Source organism: Marmota marmota, unplaced genomic scaffold (genome assembly GCF_001458135.2).
Source record: "Marmota marmota marmota unplaced genomic scaffold, marMar, whole genome shotgun sequence".
Lineage (NCBI taxonomy): Eukaryota > Metazoa > Chordata > Mammalia > Rodentia > Sciuridae > Marmota > Marmota marmota.
Window position 1 is genome coordinate 6,595,629 of NW_026000076.1, and position 23,504 is coordinate 6,619,132.

The 23,504-nt window shown below is 33.1% G+C and overlaps 1 protein-coding gene and 1 long non-coding RNA gene across 10 annotated transcripts in view; one reads left to right on the forward strand and one right to left on the reverse strand.

Annotated features, from left to right (window-relative positions):
- The window catches only part of LOC125620126, an 80,082-nt gene extending 60,675 nt beyond the window's left edge, over window positions 1–19,407 (reverse strand). The window contains exon 1 of the long non-coding RNA XR_007351702.1: window positions 19,279–19,407. This is a non-coding gene — a long non-coding RNA (uncharacterized LOC125620126). The remainder of the gene's footprint in view (window positions 1–19,278) is intronic.
- Window positions 1–23,504, forward strand: part of Evi5 (ecotropic viral integration site 5) — a 205,605-nt gene that overhangs the window by 99,230 nt on the left and 82,871 nt on the right. For 7 of the 9 annotated variants that reach the window (XM_048814446.1, XM_048814445.1, XM_015500836.2 and 4 more), the window contains 3 exons: window positions 6,083–6,136; window positions 8,932–8,964; window positions 9,531–9,677. In XM_048814446.1, the coding sequence (XP_048670403.1) occupies window positions 6,083–6,136; window positions 8,932–8,964; window positions 9,531–9,677 (234 nt within the window). The remainder of the gene's footprint in view (window positions 1–6,082; window positions 6,137–8,931; window positions 8,965–9,530; window positions 9,678–23,504) is intronic. The other 2 variants (XM_048814447.1, XM_048814448.1) reach the window with 2 other exon arrangements.

The window sequence follows — 23,504 nt, forward strand, 5'->3', positions numbered from 1 at the left end:
AAAAAAAAAAAAAAATATATATATATATATATATATATATATATATATATATATATATATACATACATACATATATATATATTAAAAAAGGACTGGGGACATAGCTCAGTGGTAGATTGCTTATCTAACAAGTATGAAATCGTGAGTTTAGTACCCAATACCTAAAAATAAAGAATGATTATACAATATCCAATGGAGGCACAATAGAATAATTTATTAAATAAGTCATTCATTTAATGAATAATTTACAGATCTTACCACATGCCTAAGCACTATTCTGGGCATTTGAGATGTAATAATGAAATAGACCAACTCTTGCCCTTGTGGAGCTTTCATTCGAGTATGGAAATCACACTAATAGAACAGTAAGTTATATAGTATTTTAGATGGATAGTGTTAAGGAGAGAAAAGTATTTTCAGGAAAGGGAATATAAAATGGTAGTATTTAGGCTGAAAATTTAGAAAACTTGAACAGGTAACTTTTAAATAATGACCTGAAGGAGGTGACACAGTTAGCTGTGTGGGTATCTGGAAGAATCTGGATTAGAGTGTGCCTGAGGAGCCTTGTGGATGGGACAATATCATGATGAGAAAGGGGTGGGTAAGGTAGAGCAGGTTGTAAATAAGGTAGTGCTGTTAATGATAATGACTGCAACTTGTATCCTGGTGAGATGAAAGCCATTGGGGACTTACAGTAGAGGACAAGATCTGACCTATGTTTTCATTGGATCTGTCTTACTACTGTGTTGAGAATAAATTGCAGACGGTAGAAACAGAAGCAGAGAAATTAACTAGAAGGCTGGTGAGATGAGGCAGGCAAAAGATGATGATGGGGCTGGGTTTGTAGCTCAGTGATAGAGCACTTGCCTAGCATGTGTGAGGCACTGGGTTCAGTCTTCAGCACCAGATAAAAAAAAATAAATGTATATTTTTTAAAAAGATGATGGTAGCTTAGATTGAACTGTTAAGAAGTAGTTGGATTATGAATAGATTTTAAAGATAAAGCTGACAGATTGAATGTAGAGATGTGAGAGAGAAAGTAATCAATTTTTTTTTTTTTTTTTGGCCTGAGCAATTAGAAACCTTGCTACCCAAGATGGGGAGCATTGTAATAGGATCTGGTTTAGTGCGAATGCCAGGAGTCCAGCTTTGGATATTTTAAGAATAAGATGCCTAGGAAATGTCCAAGTAGCCAAATAGATCTGAAATGAAGACAGCCTCAAAACATAAATTGGGCAATTATTGGCTGGATAATGTATTCAGAGCATTGAGAATGGGTGAGTTTACTTGTCAAGTGAGTGTGGATAAAATAGAGGAGAGTTCAAGAATTGAGCCCCAGGTAAGCCAATAAAGTTGAAAGCCTTGAAAGTTGCAAAGTAGGAGAAAATCGGGTAAATGTAAAGACCTAGAAGCTTTCAGGAAGAGAAGATTAACTGTGTTAAATGCTAAAAATAGTTTGGAGATGAGAATGGAGATGACCATTGGGTTTAATAGCCTGGCAATAAATTGGAAAAGAGCAGAGAAGTGGTGGGCACTAAAACCTGACTGGAATAGAAGTAGAAAAATCAGGGATATTTTTCAAGGAATTTGCTATCAAGAAGAGAGAAATGGAACAGTAGCCAGATAAAGTTGTGATATTTGTTTTGTTTTTTAAATGGGAAAAAGAGCTACATGCTCTTATGATGACAATTAAGTAGGAAAAATTAAAGGTTATGAATGAACAGTGGGAATTGCTGGAGTCAAGGTTATGAGATTGAGTGCACAGGTAGGAAGTGAACTTGGTATACTAGAAGAGATAATTAATCTACAATAATAGGAACCTACACCAAAATGTGGGCAAAAATGTAGATAAGATTTAGGGTGAAATTATCTTCTGATTGTTTCAGTTTTTTTCAGTGAAATCAGAAGATTATCAAGCTGAGTGGCAGTGGGTTTGAGTGTTGCTGGTTTAAAGGAAGAGGAATAAGTATAAAATAGTAATCTGGGAGGGTGTGAGAAGGATGCAACAAGGAAATTTCTGAATTTTATGATTGCTAATTTAAGTAAACATCCTGTTTTTTTTCCCTGTGGTTAGACATGCCACTATAGATACACAGACATAGTGTTTTCAGAGTTAATCCACAATAGTGGCTTCATTGGGCAGATGTACAGCTAAGGGGGAGAGGAGCAAGGAAGTATGTATAATGATTGGAAGTGACGTTTTGTTTAGAGGGAAGAGAGGACATCAGGGATTAAGTGACAATAAAACAATGTCAGGATCACAGGAGTGTTCTAATGAAAAGGAGAATTATTGGAATTGAGTTACTTTATAATGTGAAGAAGCTGGAAAGAATGGGAGATGATCTTAAAAGAGTGAGTTGTTTGAAGCAGCTCAGGAGGCTGAGGCAGGAGGATTGCGAGTTCAAAGCCAACCTCAGCAAAAGCGAGGCTCTAAGCAACTCAGTGAGTCCCTGTCTCTAAATAAAATACAAAACAGGGCATGGGATGTGGCTCAGTGGTTGAGTACCCTTGAGTTCAATTCCTGTTACCCTCCCCCGCCACCTCCCAAGAAAAAGAGTAGGTTATTTGAAACTGAGATTCCTGTGTTTGGAGATATTTAGGTTATTTTTCACTATTCATTATCAAAAATAATACTCATACATCTTTGTATATAAAGGTTTTTTGACTCCTTATTTTTTTTTATAGCTAATTGTCAAAATTAGTATTATTGAATTATGGGATACTAGTATTTTTAAGACTTTTTATGTGTACTAAGTAAATTTCCTAAAGAATGTTCCTGGGGTGTGTTGTTTTCAGCATTGAGTTTCCATTTCACTATTACTTTTTTTTTTTTTTTAACATCTTTATTTTATTTTATGTGGTGCTGAAGATCGAACCCAGCGCCCCACGCATGCCAGGCGAGCGCGTTACTGCTTGAGCCACATCTCCAGCCCTCACTACTACTTTAGTAATATTAATTCTTGTTCTTACTCTTAGTCTCATTTTTTTCTTTTCTAGTTTGCTAAGTCAAAAAAGCTTTTTGCTTCAAGTACAAGATGTGTATTTTTATATAGGCATATCTAGTGATCTTTTAATAGTTTTCATTTTAAATCTTACAAAACACTCTATTCTAGAAAAGTGTGGCAAAGATTAATAATAACTCAATCAAGTAGATTTACTTACTAGCTTACTATATATCTGCAATAAATGGTTCAAAAATACACTGGAAATAGAAGTCCCATTTAAAATAGAAATAGATACAAGGGGGACAAATGAATGTCAGTAGAGGGGGCAGAGAGAGAAGAGGGGAGGGGGGATAGTAGAGGATAGGAAAGGCAGCAGAACACAACAGACACTAGTATGGCAATATGTAAATCAATGGATGTGTAACTGATGTGATTCTGCAATCTGTATATGGGGTAAAAATGGGAGCTCATAACCCACTTGAATCAAAGTGTGAAATATGATATATCAAGAACTATGTAATGTTTTGAACAGCCAACAATAAAAAATTAAAAAAATAAAATAAAATAAAATAGAAATAGATAGCATATCTAGGTATAACCTAAATGAAAAATATGATACACCCTAAGAAACTTTAAAAACTTTACACATAGACGTTTTTTAAAAACTTTTTTAGCTGTAGATGGACTCAATATCTTTATTAATTCATTTATTTTTTACTTGGTGCAAGGATCGAACCCACTGCTTCACATGTGTGAGGCAAGTGCTCTCCCACTGACCCCCAGCCCCAGCCCTACACATAGACTTTTTTAAAAGATGAATAGAGAGACAAAAATAATTTTATTTAAAGATGTGATTTTTTTTTCTCAACAAAATGCATATTTAACAAATCTAGTTGAATTTAATTCCTTGTAAAGTTTCATAGCAATAAAAAGAGACACCCAAAGAAAAACTGTTAAAAAAGAGATAAAAGAACTAAAATAATACTCATGCCTCATGGAGTATATGTCACACAAAAGGGGATGCAATGATTTATTTAAAAGTGGTTTTAGAAGTTGGGGATTATAGCTCAGTGAAAAGTGCTCACATAGTATGCATGAGGCCCTGGGTTCAAACTTTAGCACTACAATCAGTCAGTCAAAACATTAAATAAGAAAAAGTGATTTTAAAACTTTTGGTTAGGTTTAAATTAGATTTTAATTTATAGTAAAATAGATTTCAGAAGATTTAAAGGAGGTGGGGGAAGGAAATTCCCGTGAATATTTTAATCTTTAAATTTTATTTTAGGGGCTGGGGCTATAGCTCAGTGACAGAGTGCTTGCCTAGCATGTTTGAGGCACTGGTTAGATCTTCAGCACGACATAAAAAATAAATTAATAAACAAAGATAGCATGTGTCCCTCTACAACTAAAAAAAATTTTTTTAAATTTATTTTTATCACTTCTGTCATAAATAACTATTTACTTAGTTGTCTAGTTGAAACTTAAAGTTAAGTCTTTCAGGAGAAACAAAATGTTTCCTTTTGTTGAACCTTATGTTGAACCTTTTGGGAACCTTTTGTTGAACCTTATGAGAATCTTGTTTGGTTTCAAATGGCTTTTTAAATATCCAGGCATGGTGGTGCACAACTGTAGTCCCAGAGACTTGCCTGTTGTGTCAGAGAGTTGGGAGATTAAGGCAGGAAGATCACAAATTTGAGGCCAGCTTCTGTAACTTAGTGAGATCCTGTTTCAAAAAAATAAAAAGAGTTGGGGGTGTGGCTTGGGTGATAGAGAGCCTCTGGGTTTAATCCTCAGTATCAAAAACAAAACAGAAACTCTAGTATTAATAATAATAATTGGCTGATTTATGTAATCTACTATGCTACACATGGAAGGAACAACCAGGAAATCTGGGACAATTTTACTTCTCTAGCTGTTATTTTATATTCTGAGGTCATACATTATGTCCATTTCAAATTATGTAGATATGTTTTAGTATATAGAACAAGAAAATACAATTTGCAAAGTATCTTTGTAATATTCCAATTTGTGATCTATTTAAGATATAAAAATTTATAGTCTCTTATTTCCTGAAATAAGACTCCATTTGTTATACAAATTGTATTTAAGTCTTTACTGGCAAAATGGAATATTCAATTGTTGAAATGATTTTCCAAGGAAGAAGTTTTAGAAAAAATTAGAGTTGAGAAATAGGATTGAGCTTTGGAACAAATTGATATAGAAAGTAAGTGGGGTTTGAAAATTCAGGGATGGCAAAATGAAAGGATAACATAAAGAGAATTGAAAATTGAAGGAATAATTTTTATAGGGAACTTATAAGAAATTATATTGGTAGAATATACAAAAAGATGATTTTTTTAAATGTAGGGTGATTTGTATTTAATACCTGAAATTAATTTTGACAAGTTTTAGGTAATCAAGCATTGAACAATTAAATAAAGTTTTTTTTCTTTTTTTCTTCCCTTTTTTTTTTTTTTTTCCCCTTTGGTACAGGGGATTGAACCCAGGGCCTTGTGCATGCGAGGCAAGCAGTCTACCAACTGAGCTAAAATCCCCAGCCCAAGTTTTTGTTTTTTTTTAAATCTGGTTTTTCTTAAATGTAGAAACAGTACTTGTAATTGGAGCTTCTAATTTTTTTAAGTAGATGATAACTCATGATAAATTGTCTTATAATTTCAAATGTAAGGAATTTTGCAACTTGTATCTATAATATAAATGAAGACTTGTCTAATCTAAAATGATAGTTTGCTATTGTATTAATATGCATATTTGAAGTTTTTATTAATTCAACTGACATTTAAATACTAATTATGTGAATAGGCTTTGTAGGAGATAGGCAGGTTACAAATTTTTCCATCTAATGGGTAATTTAAAACATTTATCTTTGTCCTTTTAAATATAGAAAAGAGAAGGATTATTTATATACTTTAGTGTATAGCTGGAATGAAAAATACAATTATTCATTTGTCATAGATTTCTTAATGGGAGCCTTTAATGGTCTGACATCTGGTAATGTAACCATTTCTTATACTCTTTTTATTTATAAAAGATGGCATGTTTTCAGGACTTGATTTAGGAATTTTGTTTACTCTCCAGAATGCTTTCAAGCAAAATTTTGTTTTTTTCTTTTTTGGCAGAGGTTACGCACAGAAAATAGACTTTTAAAACAGCGCATTGAAACGTTAGAAAAAGTAAGTAACTATTATGAATTTCTGTTGAATGCTTTTAGGATTTTTCCATATATTTAAGAAATTCTCAAAAAATTTGGCACATGTATCTCTTAAGTTGTGTTATTGACTGTTAACTTGCCTAGCTTACTGTTTAGCCGCATAGCTAGTTATTAATAAAAATTGATGGGTACAAGTTCCTGACCTTTCATATTAAGGTTTTAACTTGGGTAATTATTGGATTAATATTGATGTCATTTGTTTTCTTTCTGTGTAACCTCTAAAAAATACGTTCTTCTAGAATCTAATTGGGAATTGATTCTGATAACAACTTTTTAAAGATGATTCAAATGTTTTTTTTTATTATTGATTGTTCAAAACATTACAGAGCTCTTGACATATCATATTTCATACATTAGATTCAAGTGGGTTATGAACTCCCATTTTTACCCCAAATACAGATTGCAGAATCACATCGGTTACACATCCACATTTTTACATAATGCCATATTAGTGACTGTTGTATTCTGCTACCTTTCCTATCCTCAGATGATTCACATGTTGTCCTGGCTTCCTCATGGACTGTCAAGTGAGGCAATAATTCATTTAAGGTCTAGAATTATTTTACATTTACATTACTTTTACATTTAGTCAAAATGATTAAAATTCTTATCCCTTTGTATTCTTTATATAAAAATTCACTCTGATATTGATTTTCAGTAAAAGAGAGTTGTGTGTAAACTTTAGTTAAAATTATTTTAATATCTACTCATTGCCTCTTCTCTGTTTCATAATAATTGGCAGATGTGGAAATTTTGCATAATTTTTGTATTGTGCTTTTGATGAACCTTTTGTAGTTGTGTTTCTGATACTGTAAGAATGAATGGAGTAATCAAAGCATAGTGTAGGAATTTTGCTTTATTAAAAGAAAAACACCATTTGAATTCACAGATTTTTTTTTGTTGCTCCCTTTAAAAATTAGAGGCAAGAGTAACTAGGTTTAAAAATATTCCTTATTATATTGTCAAGTATCTTTGAAGTCTTCCTGAAAGTTTATAGATAAATATCTAAGAAATAAAAAACTAGGAAAGGGATAATTTGCAGTGTTTGTCTTTCTTTCTTTCTTTCTTTCTTTCTTTCTTTCTCTCTCTCTCTCTTTCTCTTTCTTTCTTTCTTTCTTGTTTTTAAAGTTTTTTTTTGGTTGTAGATGGACACAAGACCTTTATTTATTTATTTATTTATTTATTTATTTATTTATTATGTGGTGCTGAGGATTGAATCCCGTGCCTCACTCGTGCTAAGCAAGCGCTCTACCACTGAGTGACCACCTCAGTCGTTATATATATAGTAGTTGGACACAATACCTTTATTTTTTAAAATTTATTTTTATGTGGTGCTGAGGATCGAACCCAGTGCCTTGCACATGCTAGGCGAGTGCTCTACCACTGAGCCCTAGCCCCAGCCCCCTTTCGTTTTTTTTTTTAATTTTTTTTAAAAAAACCTTTATTTTTTTTTTTAAATTTTTATTGTTGGTTGTTCAAAACATTACATAGTTCTTGATATATCATATTTCACACTTTGATTCAAGTGGGTTATGAACTCCCATTTTTACCCCGTATACAGATTGCAGAATCACATCAGTTACACATCCGTTGATTTACATATTGCCATACTAGTGTCTGTTGTGTTCTGCTGCCTTTCCTATCCTCTACTATCCCCCCTCCCCTCCCCTCTTCTCTCTCTACCAAAACCTTTATTTTATTTATTTATTTTGATGTGATGCTGAGGATGGAACACAGGGCCTCGCACTTGCTAGGTGAGTGCTGTACCACTGAGCTACAACCCCATCCCCTGTCTTTCGTTTTTAAAGAAAAGATGATTTCATATTAAATATCAGTGTACAAGGATAGGAAGTTTATTACATGTCTGTCTATTGTATAATAATTGCAGATACTGTATGTTAAGTAAACTATAGCTTCACTGTATGTCTCTCATTGTATTAGAGTTGCTTTGAGGCTATTTCTACTTTTTGGTGATGCCACATGAATGTTGAACTCAATTGTTTTTTTCCTCCTCCCCCATTCCCTAAACCTGGCTTAGAGTAAGACAATTTTCTAGGTGAATTTTTGTCTTTGGAGTCAGTCATTTTCAGAGAAAGTGTTCTTATCTTGTTAAACCGTTTAAAAGTGATAAAGATGCTGTAGGAATTTATTAAGTTTGGATTTTATTTCTAGAGAATTAAGTAACTTTTTTACTGGCTTAAATGACCTAGATGTGTCAACACTTAGAATTCTATAAATACTTACGTATCAGTTCAATTCTGTAACCAAAAAGTTTACTTGCTCATTATTACTAGTGTTTATTAAATTGAGCTGATTGATTTCATTTGTCTTATTTTCTTTACTTTATTTCTTTGGATGTTACTATGGCACGAATTGCTGTCACACTTTATATGTAGAATTGCTTACTCAAATTCCTTCTCCCTTTCATATATGTAGTTTGATAATATGATTAAAATTAAAGATGTAAAAAGGTAAGCTTTCAAGAGAAGATATTTACTTGCCCAAGTAATGAAAAACCACTTGGAATTTGTGTTCATTTTCTTCTTGGAAACACATGGTTTTTTGTAGTCTTTGTTTTGATGTATTTTTAAGAATAAAAACTTATTCAGTTAAAAAAAGTTTTAAATTTTTAGGTGTCCTTTTTAATTAACAATGAAAAGCAGTTGGAATTTGAGTACCTTTGTTTCTTCTTATTCCTAATTTTATCACTTTTATTTTCTTTCTCTTATATTTCTATCTGAATTTTTCCTTTTGTAGGAAAGTGCTTCCTTGGCAGATAGATTGATACAGGTATAGTTTTTTTTTGTGTTTTTTTTTTTTTTTTTTTTAAAGCATTTTCTCTAACTGTACTTCGAAGAAAAGTCCTAAACTCAGAAATTTATATTCTAATGCATGCAATTTTACATGCATTTTCCTAGAAATAATTTTTTGGGTGGTATATGGGTATAAATTTAATTTTTAATAACTTATCTAGTACACTCAAATAGGCACCTTTTGCACGTTATAAAGCTAACCTTATTTTTTAAAGTATTCTTTATTACAAATGGCAATCAGTGGATTCTTTGAAATTAACTGCTATTTGTTGAAAATTTTAGTCCTGCATGTACAACTCAGTAATATTGCATGAATTTTTATTGACTGAAAGAATTGTTCTTAAGATTGTCAATTAATTTTTCATTTAGTTTCCAAAAATTTTCTGGAGCAATAATAAGCTGCTAGTTAATAATTAACTAGGCTGTTCTATTCTGAGGTGATTCTTTTTTTAACATGTGAAAGTAAATAACTAAACCTCACAAAGGCAGTCTTTCTTGAATCTGTCCTAAATTGCTTTACACAAAAAAAAATTATGTCCTAAGGGACAAGTGACAAGAGCCCAGGAGGCTGAGGAAAACTACCTCATAAAACGGGAGTTGGCCACCATCAAACAGCAGAGTGATGAGGCCAGTGCTAAGCTGGAGCAAGCTGAAAATACCATCAGGAAGCTCCAGCACCAACAACAATGGGTAAGGAGTCTGGTAGTGCCTTGTATCGCCTTTCTCATCCCTTTCCCTTTAAACCAAAAAAAATTTTTTGGAAGCACAACTTCTGTGCTCTTGTTTTAAATAATTTTTTTTAACTTTAATTGAAGTCTTAAATTATTCCATTTTATGTTCTGTAATATCTGGGGTCTTACTGTGGCCTAAAGACTCCTTGTTCTAGCCCCTCCCCCCAGTTTTGTTAGAAATAGTTAATAATTTCTTTCCTTACATTTCAAATCATAAAAAATAACCAGTGTATTTCAGATCTGCTTTTTAGGTTTTATAAATCTGTTTGACCATAGGTAATCCTGACTGCAGCTAGATTTTATTCATTGAGCAAATGTAGTATTAGTCACATACAGAATATATATAATTATCTTATTTTGAGTTTTGAGAATGTGTTAGTTTAGATTTTATGATATTCTGTAGCCTGGACTTCCTACATCAAGACATTGAATTATGAGTTAAGGTATATGCCTGAATGTTTTCAAACGGAGAAAAGTAGTGAAGATGAAAAAAAGTAACCCTTTAAAATTCATGTTAACTAACCTAGGATTCTTGATAACAATTTTTCATTCCAAGATTCAGATTAGGATTATCTTAATCAAAAATATGAAGATTCAAAAGAAAAGCCAGCTCTCTATCTTTGAAAAGATATTCTTATTTTAGTTTTCTTTTGGCAAGTAGAAACTAGAACTCTACAAGTCTAGGGCAAATGGAATGACTACAAAGTTAGACATTACTTTTATTTAGTAAAATGAAGAAACAGCATCCTCATTTGGGTACAGAAGTCAGAAAAAAATTGACAATTGAAAAGAGCCATAAACACATGTTTCTTCTATTATGTTATTGAAGATGGCTAATAAAAATGAGAGTGAGAAAATAATAACTCAGAAAACTAGAACTCAGCTATTTGTTCTGCCTTCATATAAAATGTCAGTAATATCAAAGCATGAAACTAGAATTGTTGAATCATGTTGGGAATTAAACTGACATGAATTATCAGTACAATATCATTTGTTTAGAAGGAAAGATAAGTATTTTTTTTTCCTTTGGTGGTGGGGATTGAACCCAGGGCCTTGTGCGTGCAAGGCAAGCACTCTACCAACTGAGCTATATCCCCAGCCCCGAACGATAAGTATTATGCTTGTATTTAGCATAAACTACTGTCTCAATATGTTAGAATCATGAATTAAGTTTTTTGCTTTGTTTCCAGTTATTGAAACCTTATAGGTAGATGTGTATAAAAAGAATATAAGGTTGTTTTATAATGAAAAAGTTAACTGAGCAAGCAAAAATTACAAGAGTGTAATGAGACTTTTATAAAGTGTAATGAAAGGAATCTCTTCGAGTTCCTTTTGAAGGACAAAATAGACCTGCTTGGTGGGGCCAAAATAAAGATGAACTAGGTTTCTATTTTGATTGTTTTCATTTTTTCCCTCACCGAGAGGATAATTAAATGGAAATAAACTATAAAATGGAAGTATAAAGCAGTAATGTGCAGAGTAAATGAAAAATAGTGATAGCCTTGTTAAATTTCCAATTTTTAAGTTGCATATTTTAGATATTAAAATGACTTGTGGAATGATTATCTTTTTTAAAAATGTCTTTTTTAGTTGTAGATGGACACAGTACCTTTATTTTGTTTATTTAGTTTGTTTATGTGGTGCTGGGAATTGAACACAGTGCCTCATGCATGCTAGGCAAGTGCTCCACCACTAAGCCCACAACCCCAGCCCCTGTTATTATTATCTTTAAATGAGTTTTAGAAAATAAAAGGTACTATAGGCATCAAGGTGGACAAATACATTTCTTACAGAAAATAATCAAGGTTAAATATCTGAAAAAAATGTCCAGGGTCTTTGATGATGCTTCATGAAAAAATTTCTAGAACATCTGTCTTCAAAAGCCATTGTATGCGCATGTCATAACAGAGTAATATCATACTTGTAATAAATAAAAACTGGATCACAAATACAGTTTTACAAGTTATTTGATGGACTTTCCTCATGACTATGTTTTCCGTCAAGGTAGAGAAATTAAAATAAAAGTAGCTGGTGTTAATAGGGGATTATATTAAGAGACTATTGGGGCTGGGGCTGGGGCTGGGGCTCAGTGGTAGAGCGATTGCCTCACATGTGTGAGGGACTGGGTTCACTTCTCAGCACCACATATAAACAAATGAAATAGACTATTGATGTTTAAAGGTCTTTGTGTCTTACACTTACACAGGATGCATTTTGTATTTAAATCTTCACATGCAGTTTTTATACATGAACTATTTAAAAATGGAACTAATATGTTAGATGATGAATCAAGATTCAAAAACTGTTTAATATCTACTTAGAATGAGAAGATAAAAGATTGTTTCCCCAAAATATATAGCCTTGTCCATTAGGTTTAAAATTCAAAGGTGTATTTTACCAATGCCTTATGGAACAAAGATGTTGATATTTTAATTGACAAGAAATCAGAAATGAACCAGTAATAATATAATGTAGCTGTGACTTTAGACTCAAATCCTAAGTGCAGTCTTCTTAGAAGCAAAACAATCCTAAGTATTCTAAGTAGCTTGAAGAAGATTTGTAGTGTTGTATCTAGTTTGAATACCAAAACTTATGTGATCATTTACACACTATTCTTGTGGCTAGTGTAGGAAAGACAGTGGGAGCCCTGGATTTTTTTTAGGCTTCAGTAAAGAAGTTTTTAGAAGAACATTATACATAAGTCATTTTTCAGTATTTTAAAAGAAATCTATGCAAAATTATATATGGCTTCAGAAGGCATAGTGAATATAAGATCCCAAGACACAATATCTTATCCATTGGAATTTTGACAAATGAAATAGTTGCTTTACAAAGTAGTGACTGTACCATGAGTACCTATTGATAAATATTCTGATTACAGTCTTCCAGTATAACTTTATGAATTCTTAAACTCCCAGAATAAGGATTTCAAATCTGTATGGTAGTAGACAGTTATATGGTACAGATTTGAAATATAACTGTCTACTACCATCACTCACCACTGACAAATGGAAGTATTTTATATGATGTAAAGAATCTTAGATTTCATATATAGCACTAAATTTTAGTCATTTTTCTGTTTAATCTTGGACACTCAAGAATGCATTTTTGTTTTGTATTAGAAATGTTTAGGTCTAGACTATCTCAGGTCTCTCATTTTTAAGATGACCTTTAGTAGAGCATAATTTACATATTATGAAATTCATCAAGTTTAAGTATGATTTGATGTGTTTGAAATGTGTATGGTTGTATAACCCCTACCACAATCAAAATAAAGAATATTTCCATAGCTATCAAAATTTCCTTTGTGTGTCTTCAAAAGCCACTGTATGTATATGTCATAACAGAGTAACACCCATCCCAGTGACCTGTCTTCTATCACCATAGTTTTACCTTTTCTTAAAATCCACATATAAAATGTGAGACTTGTATGTCTTTTTCTTTTACTTTAGCATATCCATTTACTATTTTCTTTTTCTTTTGATGATTTTTTAAATTGTGACAAACATATACAGCATAAAATTATCATTTAAGTTTATAATTCAGTGGCATTAGCACATTTACAGTGTTGGTAACCGCTATTTCTAGACCTTGAAATCACTCCAAATAAGCTCTATACCCATTAAATAATAATTCCTCTTTTTCCTAGTACCTGATAATCTCTATTCTGCTTTCTATCTCTGTGAATATACTCAATCTGTGTAACTTAAATGAGTGGAATTATGCAATATTTGCCCTTTTGTGTCTAGCTTATTTTGATTAACATTAATATTTTCTATATGTTGTAGCATTTATAAAAAATTTATTATTTTTATGTCTGAGTAATGTTCCATTGTATGTATATAGCAATTTTGTTCATTCATTTGTTGGTCATCATTTATATTGTTTCTACTTTTTGGCTATTGACAAAATGCTGTTATGAATATTGGTGTATAACTATCTGAGTGCCTGCTTTTAATTCTTTTGTGTATATACCTAGATATGGGTTTACTAGATCATATATATAATACCATGTTTAAGTTTTTGAGGAAGCACCAAACTGTTTTCTACCATGGCTGTACCATTTTACATTGTCATTAGCAATGTCAATAAGGTTCCAATCTCCACATCCTTCTCAACTCTTGGTATTTTGTTTTTGTTCTTAATAATAGCCTTCTTAGTAGATATGAGGTAGTATTTCATTATTATTCAGATCTTACTTGAAATTGAAAGTTCTTTCAATGCAAAGACCATACCAAATGTACATTTATTTTTATTTTTTTTTTTTAATATTTATTTATTTTTTTTAGTTTTTGGCAGACACAACATCTTTGTTTGTATGTGGTGCTGAGGATCGAACCCGGGCCGCATGCGTGCCAGGCAAGCGTGCTACCGCTTGAGCCACATCCCCAGCCCCCAAATGTACATTTAAATGAGTTACTTTTTGACCCAGATTTTATGATAGCCCCCCTCCCCTCTTTTTTTCTCCAAGTACAAGCAGAAGCCAATTGGATGGTCATGAGAACGAAAACAATCTTGACTGCCATTTTATTTGTTAATTTATTGTTAAGATATCAACTTAAGTTTGTGTAAACATTTTGTATTTTGCTCAGTCTTATAAGATGTGGACATCTTATAATGGAGTGAATATTAATCTATTCATTTGAAAACCAATGGGCAAAATATTATCTTTAAGTGCGGAGGGGATAATAATAACCAAGGGAAATGAAGCCTGCTATTACATAGAGTGTTCTGGTGTGAAAGACACATTTAAACAAATTAATATGATTTCAATGGTGATAAAGGCTTCAACAAAAAAGAAATCAGGAACAAGGTAGTATGTATGGGTGCTATTGTAGGTAGGACAGTTATGGTATGCTTCCCTGAGGAAGTAACATTTGGCCAAAGACTGAATGATATAAAGAAGAAAAGCATTTGACAATATGAATTTCTCAGCTTCCATACAGAAAACATGGCTGTGTATATAGGTGTTGATCAAGGAATAAGTTTGGGGTATTTGGGGAACAGCAAAATGTATTCTTATAAACCCTAGGGAAACCAACTAAAAATTCTTGTGAAGAAAAGATATGTAGATAAGTAGGAAGTAGTAGAGACAAAATAGAGTAATTAAAAAAATCATTTATGTGCTAGCAATTCAGTTTCTCGTTGTGTACCCAAAAGAATGAATTGCTGGTACTCAAACAAATATGTGTACACACATTTGGAGCAGTATTATTTATAAAAAAGAAGTAGACAAGTCAGAAGTCCATTAATGGATGAATGAATAAGCAAATTATCATATATACATACAGAAGAATATTATTCAACTATAAAAAGGAATAAAGTTGTAATACTTGCTATAATGTGAATGAGTTTCCAAAACCTTAAATTAAGTGAAAGAAGCCAGATACAGAAGTTCATATATTATGTGATTATGCTGTAGGAAATATTCAGGGTTGATAAATCCATATAGAACAGAATACAAGTTGGTGATTACTAGTAGATTGGGGTCGGTGAGAAGCTGCTTAAATAGGTAAAGGATTTCACTGTGAGTGATGGGAATGATTTGAAACCAGATAGAGTTGGTGGTTGCACACATTTTTTAAAAATTTTAATTTGTTATATATGACAACAGAATGCATTACAATTCATATTACACATATAGAGCACAATTTTTCGTATCTCTGGTTGTACACAAAGTAGAGTCATATCCTTCGTATCTTCATACATGTACTTAGGGTAATGATAACCATCGCATTCCACCGTCTTTCCTACCACTGTGCCCCTTCCCTTCTGCTCCTTCACCCTTTCCCTTTTGCCCTACCTAGAGTTCATTTAATCCTCCCATCCCTCCTACCCCCGCAGCATAGTATGAATCAGCATCCTTAAATCAGATAAATCATTCTGCATTTGGTTTTTTGGGGATTGGCTAGTTTCACTTAGTGTTATATTCTCCAGCTCCATCCATTTACCTGCAAATACCATGGTTTTATAATTCTCTTTTAATGCTGAATTCCACGTTTTTTTTATCCATTCATCTACTGAAGGGCATCTAGGTTGGTTCCATAGTTTAGCTATTGTGAATAGGGTTACACAACATTTTAAAAAAATATGTTTAGTTGTAGAAGAACCTAACACCTTTATTTAATTAATTTATTTATTATGTGGTGCTGAGGATCAAACCCAGTGCCTCACATGTGCTAGGCAAGTGCTCTACCACTGAGCTACAACCCCAGCTCCTTACAACATTTTGAATGTACTTAATGCCATTGAATTGTTAATTTTAAAATGGTTATTTGAATTTTTCCTCAACATATTACCCCCAAAAGGCTAAAGAAATGAAGGAAAAGATGCAAAGATGTCACATTTAATCTTTTGATTGCAATAGAAGACATCCTTATGCAAGCACATAAAATTCTAGTACAGGAACCCTTTGGTGATAGTTGGGGTAGGACTAGAAGCAAGTAATCTGGCTTGTGGAAGGAGACTGGGAGGATAGGAGACTCCCTCAGGGCCGAGTATGGGTTGTGTTAATCAGAGTTTTGGTTTACTTTGAGACTAAAGGAAGGGGGCGGGGATGCAATATGAAGTAAAGCAGATTAGGTCAGAAGTGGCAGCTAGAGAAGTGAGTTCTAACAGAGCTGTAGTCCCACAGCAAGAAGATTAAGAGATAGAGGAGACAAGGATTTGGAGTATCAGGAGTTCAGTGGACTAATGGGAGAGAACATCTAGGGCAAGTGGTAAATATGGGGCTATTACCCACAGCCATAATTTTATATGATTTTTGGATATAATATTTGGATAGGCCAGCTCTTACTAATGTGCCAGAGTAGAGCTGACATAGAATTCTTTATGTTCCCCTATTTAGGAATAAGATTGGTGCATTATTCATCTTTCTGATACTAGACATCATGACTGGAGTGCATGGCAGAGGAGGCCCTGTTCACCTCATGGCAGCCAGGAAACAAAAAGATAGGAAGGGTCAGTGTTCCAGTATTCCTACAAGGCCCCACTAAAGTTTCTACGGCCTTCCAATAGTAATACAGATTGAGATCCAGTCCTTCAACACATGGGCCTTTTTCTAAGGGACATTCAAGATCCAAACAAAAATAGTTGATTTTGGAAATCCAGTGAATACAAGCCTATACATGGAAGTGAGGTGGTCTTAGTTGTAAGGTTAGGAATGACAGGCCAATCACATTGCTGTTTGGTTATTGGAAATGTATATAGCTTGATAACTGAGAGTGACTCTCCCCTACTGTGAAAGCATTTGGATCCATCCAAAGCAGTGCGTCCTAGCAATTTTATAATATTGATTGATTGTATTAGGAAAGGGAATAAGTCTTGAACCAGTCATCTAAGTTTCTACCTTAAAAAAACTAGACATTTAAGAGCTAATTTAATCAGAAGCAAGCAAAGTTACCAATAATACTAAAAATCAAATTGAAAAGGACACAATACAAGAAAAATCCATGAAACCAGAAGTTGGTTCTTTGAAATGATCAATAAAATTGATAAATCTCTGTCCATACTAATTAAACAATAACCAGTGTCTGCAATGACACATAACTTTTTACAGATGAAGCCTAGTTGCTTTATCTCATATTCTGAATTTGTCTGATTCCTTCCTCCTAGTGTCATTGTATTTCTTATAGATTAGATTCAATTAAATATTTAGATGATAGTATTGTGAACTTCATTTTGTTTTAAGTCAGGAAACACATAAATTGTGCCAGCTATAAATGATGATGAATATTATTACCAAGCCAGATTTGATTACCTTAGACCCTCCTTTGTAAAGGTGTGGTTCGTCTTTACAACTACTGAGTAGTCTATTGGAAGTACTTTTGTACCAAATAAATACAGTTGTACCTTGATATCTTTGGGGGAATTGGTTCTAGGAACCCTTATGCACACCTAAATATGTGGAGGCCTAAGTTTCTTATATAAAATAGCATAGTATTTGCATGGAATCTATGCATACCTCCTGTGTATCTTAAATCATCTCTAGATTATTTATAATGACCAATACAATGTAAATGCTATTAAAATGGTTGTTATACTGTATTATTAAGAGAGTAATGACAAGAAAAAAGATTCATACATGTACCGTTCAGATGCACATTTCTCCCCCTATCCTTGGTTGGTTGGATCCATAGATGCAGAACTCACTCTCATTGTATCCATCCACATTTTACCTAATGATTTCAGCATTCATTGATGGTTGTATTGAATCAGTTATTATATATTGAATGTCCCAAATGGAGATTTTCATTTTCTTTTTTTTCTTCTATATTTATTAGCTAGTTTTCCTTTAAAAAAAAGAGACATACCCCCAACCTCCCACTTGCTCACTGTAGATCCTTTATCACTCAAAGTTCATGGACTTTAGTAACTTCAGTATTTCACATCACTTTTAATTGTTTTGATGCTTTTGATATAGTGATATGCCATAGTTATTTTATAATAATATATTAAACTTTTGAGTAGCAGTTTTTAAAAGATAAGGTTTATTTTTAACTCATTTTGGGCATTGACATTCTTTGAAAAAAATGTTTCTGCAGTATACAGTTGTAGAATGATTACCTTTAAAGGCCATTGTTTTTATTTTACACTAGTCCTTGGACAGTTTTAACCTGATATTGTTGGTTTTACAAAAAAAAGCCAGGCACTGGGGTTGTGCAGCAGTAGAGCACTCGTCTAGCATGTGCGAGGTCCTGGGTTCAATCCTCAGCACCACATGAAAATAAATAAAATAAAGGTATTGTATCCAACTATAACTAAATAAATAAATAAATATTAAAGAAAAATGAAGCCGGGCGCAGTGGCACATACCTGTAATCCCAGCAGGAGGATCATGAGTTCAAAGCCAGCCTCAGCAACTAAACAAGGCTCTGAGCAACTTAGCAAGACCCTGTCTCTAAGTAAAAAGGGCTGGGAATGTGACTCAGTGGTTAAATCCCCCGGGTTCACTTTTTAGTACCAAAAAAAAAAAGTTAGAGCCAGGCACCGTGGTGCACGCGTGTAATCCCACTTTCTCCGGAGACTGAAGGAGGATCACAAATTTAGGGCTACCCTGGGCAACTTGGCAAAGTCATGTCTCAAAAAATGAAAGGGCTAAAGGTAGAACTCAGAAGTAAAGCACTCCTAAATTCAATCCCTCGCCCACACACATGGGTTGAGTTAATATTATTATTGAACGAGTATACTAAATAAATATTAAATGAAGCCTGATACAATGACACATGCCTGTAATCCCAGTGGCTCAGGAGCCTGAGACCAGAGGATCACGAATTCAAAGCCAGCCTCAGCAAAAGCTGAGCAACTCAGTGAGACATCTCTAAATAAAATGCAAAATAGGGCTGGGGATGTGGCTCTGTGGTAGAGTATCCCTGAGTTCATTCCTTGGTACCAAAAAATATATATATTTTATACACACACACATATATAAAATGAATCATAAGATTAAGCTTAGCATGAAGATTAAACTGTACATTTAGATATTTTACATGTTTCATGTCTGTTTTTGTAGAACTCTTAGAAGTAACATTGCTCCGATCATAGTTCATGCAATTACTTACCTGATCTTTTTTCTTTTAAGTATGGTGGGGCACAGATGTCTTCATGTTGAACTTTTCCCAGTGAGACCAACTGTCTTTGAGTGTAGCTTGATCTGTTTAAAAGCTTTGTGCCCTACACTTGGCTACATATCATTCAAGTATCCTGATTAAGCAATTTTGTCCAGTTGCTCTTGGCTCAGATCAACGTAAACAAGGAAGAATTTAGCAGATAGCTAAGCTGCTGATTGCTGAAATAACTGCTTTTTGAAGTTCTTAAGATCTTTACCAGGAAATACTTAAGGGGAGCAAGAGAAGTTTTCTTCTGACCTTTCCTCTCTTTTTTATAATTCTAAAGAGAATTTGCAGGAATTATATAGTGCTTCTAAGAACAGTGGGTTTGATGTGAGGTTTATAAACTGATCTTACCTCGATTAAACACATGAATAAATGTTAATAAAAATACCTGTCATTGGAAGTTGGGAATTCTTCCAGATAATTTATTTGGAAAAACTTTTTTGCTCAGCAGTACTGAGGAATTGCCCCATACCTCATTTACCTAGTGTTTTTTTCTTTATGAGTATGAAAGGTAGATGATAAAAGTCTTTTTAAAAATCCAAGATAGATAGATGACTTGCACATTTAATTTGGTAAACTTTTTGTTGTTGTGGATTGAGCTTATGCTTATCACTAAGCTACAAGCCCAGCCTCCAGGTAAACTGTTGAGCTTTTTGTCAGTATCCCTATAAATCTGGACTTTTTTTTTTTAAACCAAAAATAATTTTGACCTAAATTTAGTCTAAAGATTAAATGCTTTATATTTATGCATAATCTTATTTTCCTTTAAGCCTTAATAACAAATGAGGAATCACTTTAATGGGAATGATTGTTTTTTTTTTAACATCTTCTTCATTAACAACCAGAGAAAAACTTTTTAAAAAAAATTAGTGCGTAATAGTGGAATTCATTTTTACATATTTGTACATGCACGCAATATAATTTGGTCCATTTCGTTCCCATGTACCTCTTCTTTCCCTCCCTTCAGAAATAAACTTTCATCCTAAAAGATATATATGATTTGCAGACGTTAGGAGCAAATCATATAAAAATGATAAATTTCTAAATAAATGCAAATCCAATTTGTAGCAAATCTTTAAATAGTTACATCTGTATTGCTTCGTTGTTAAAAATGCTATTTAGAATATGTGGTAGCGAAGATTATGAACATCTTTTGGGGGGTCTTTTGTTGAGGGAAAGCAAAATATAGTTTTATTTTATATTTTTCTGCTGTGATTTCATGCAACAGATACATATTCTGGAGTACTTTACTTTTATGTAATGATGTCTTTTTCCAAAATGCTTTTGGATGTGATAGTACAGATGTACTTACTGTTTTCCATTAAAAACATAGCATAGCATGCCATTTTTTTTTTAAAGTGGGCCAAAGTTGCTAAATGGACATCAGAATAAAAACTAGTTTAGCTCTTACTTACTCTTACCCAATGTAAATCATATAGGGTTTTTGTTGTTGTAAACCAAAATCTGACTTACTAATCTATTCAAAAAATATTGTTTGCTTACCTACTATGAAAAGCACTATTTGGAGTAATACAGACTGTCCCTGGCATTGCTTAGATAGTATGTAGTATATATACCTTTTAAAAATTAATTGTACGGGCTGGGGCTGTGGCTCAAGTGGTAGCGCGCTCGCCTGTCATGCGTGTGGGGGCCCGGGTTCGATCCTCAGCACCACATACAAACAAAGATGTTGTGTCCGCCGAGAACTAAAAAAATAAATAAATATTAAAAAAAAAAAAAAAATTTAATTGTACTACTTTTTTTTAAAAGAGAGAGAGAGAGAGAGAGAGAGAGAGAGAGAAAATGAAAATTTTAATATTTATTTTTTAGTTATCGGCAGACGCAATATCTTTGTTTGTATGTGGTGCTGAGGATCAAACCCGGGAGGCACGCATGCCAGGCGAGCGCGCTACCGCTTGAGCCACATCCCCAGCCCCAATTGTACTACCTTTTAATTAGAGTTCTGATAAATGTTACAGAAGAAAAGAATACAGAGTTCTATGAAATGTTTGGATTCCTGTAAAGGGTATATTATATAAATGTTATGTTTTGATATTAGCTAGGAATGTAATGTGTAAATAAATCAGGCAATATTTGGTATGTTTTATAGACAGTTCTTTCTCATTTGGATTTAGTCATTTAGTAATACTGGTTGAGCATCCTTAATTTAAAAATGTGAAATCCAAAATATTCTGAAGTCTGAATTTTTTTTTTTTTACTGTGGAGTCTGCAAAAATTCTCAGATCTGAAAGACTCCGAAATTTGAAACACCTAAACTTTTCAGATAAGGGTTACTCAATTTATGGGAAGTTCAAGGAATATTCAATTTGTCCAAAGAAACTTTCCTAGATACAAATGTTTCCTTTTCACTATATTAATCATGTATCCTTCACACATTGAATCTGAGAATTTTCTTTAAAACACAAGCAAAAAAAGACTACTAAGGACTTTGTAACTTACCTTCACCTTTGTAACTTTTGCAACACCAGAAAAGTGCATGAAATTGAAAAGCAGACCAGAACTTACTCTTCTGTCAGTTTGCACTGGATTGGGATGGGATTCCTGTTATCCCAGAAACATGAAGAGATGTGTTGGCAGAAGTTGATGTAAGTGTAGGGGATTCCACTTTTTGTTTGTTTTTTGTCTTAATTTTTGACAATATTGGGGACTGAACCCAGGGACATAATTATGCATGATGGGCAAGTATTCTGTTGATTTACATCTTCAGATCTTTTTAAAATTTTTATTTTTGAGACAGGGTCTCGTTAAATTGGTTAGATTGGCCTCCAACTTGAGATCCTCCTGCCTTAGCATCCCAAGTAGCTAGGATTATAGGTTTGTGCCACTGTGCCCGCTACTTATAGACTTTTAAAAATATATGGCCATTTGATATCAGTTATCATGATTATAGCAGTTGTCATTTGGTAAAGCAAGTTATATATATATATATGTAAATAATCCAAGTTATTAATTTCAATATGAAATATCTCTGAGGAATATTTTATTACAAGGACATTATATGGGACCTAGGTGCTTAGTTTTTTTAAAAAAACAAGCTTAGATTTCTTATTATACCACTAATCCTTAGAAGGATGTGTATTTTCATTTAACACATGGTTAGGTTAGGAACATGGGCTTTGTAATCCATGTTCTCAGTTAACAGCACTGTCAATTACTGTTTAACCTTTTTGAGTCTTATTACTTTCCTTATTAGTAAAGTGGTAGTTGTAGTTAAGGTTAAATGAGAATATAAAGTCCTTAGCATGTGCCTAGCACATAGTAAGTACTCTGAATGTTAGCTGCTATCACCAATGTTATTTATTAGTCATAAACAATAAAACATGTTACAAAACGTTTTGTGCAGAATAGAAAATTGAAACTGTGATGGCTGACTTCAGGCCATGTATAGTCCAAGAGGCATCTTTTTTACCTTGTCCTTTTGATGTGAATTCTGCCATTCATTGGCTTAATGTCCTTTGACTAGATATTTAACCTTTCTGTGCTACATTTTGTCCTGTGTGTAACAGAGGTAGTTATAATAGAGGGCTGCTGTTGATTCTTAAGTACTTGAATTGATGTTCTAGAACAATGCTTGGCACATAGTAAGTGCTCAATAAAAGCTATTTTTAGAATTAATATTAACATTGTTCAATTATCAGTGTGCTCAGCTAATTACACAGACTGCTAATGATAGAACCAAATTTATACAAGAGCAAAAACTGACATGGTAAAAATTTCTTTAAAAATATTTATTTTTTAGTTGGACATAGTACCTTTATTTCATTTATTTTTATGTGGTGCTGAGGATTGAACCCAGGGCCTCACATGTGCTAGGCAAGTACTCTACCACTGAGCCCCAGCCCCAGCCCCAGCCCGACATGGTAAAATTTATAATAGATTAAACATTGACAGAAATGTCACCCTCCTGATCAAATTTAAATGTGCAAAAATTTGAACAGGGAAAATTGGATATAGTAGAAATAATGTAAAAAAAATTCAGATGCAGAAGTTCTAATGGGTCAGTTGTGAAATGAAATAAACAACAAAACTTCTAATCAATAAATTTAAACTCATTTAAAAATGTTTACCTGTTAAGAATTGGTCCTGGGGCTGAGGTTGTGGCTCACCGGTAGAGTGCTCGTCTATCACATGCGAGGCCCTGGGTTCAATCC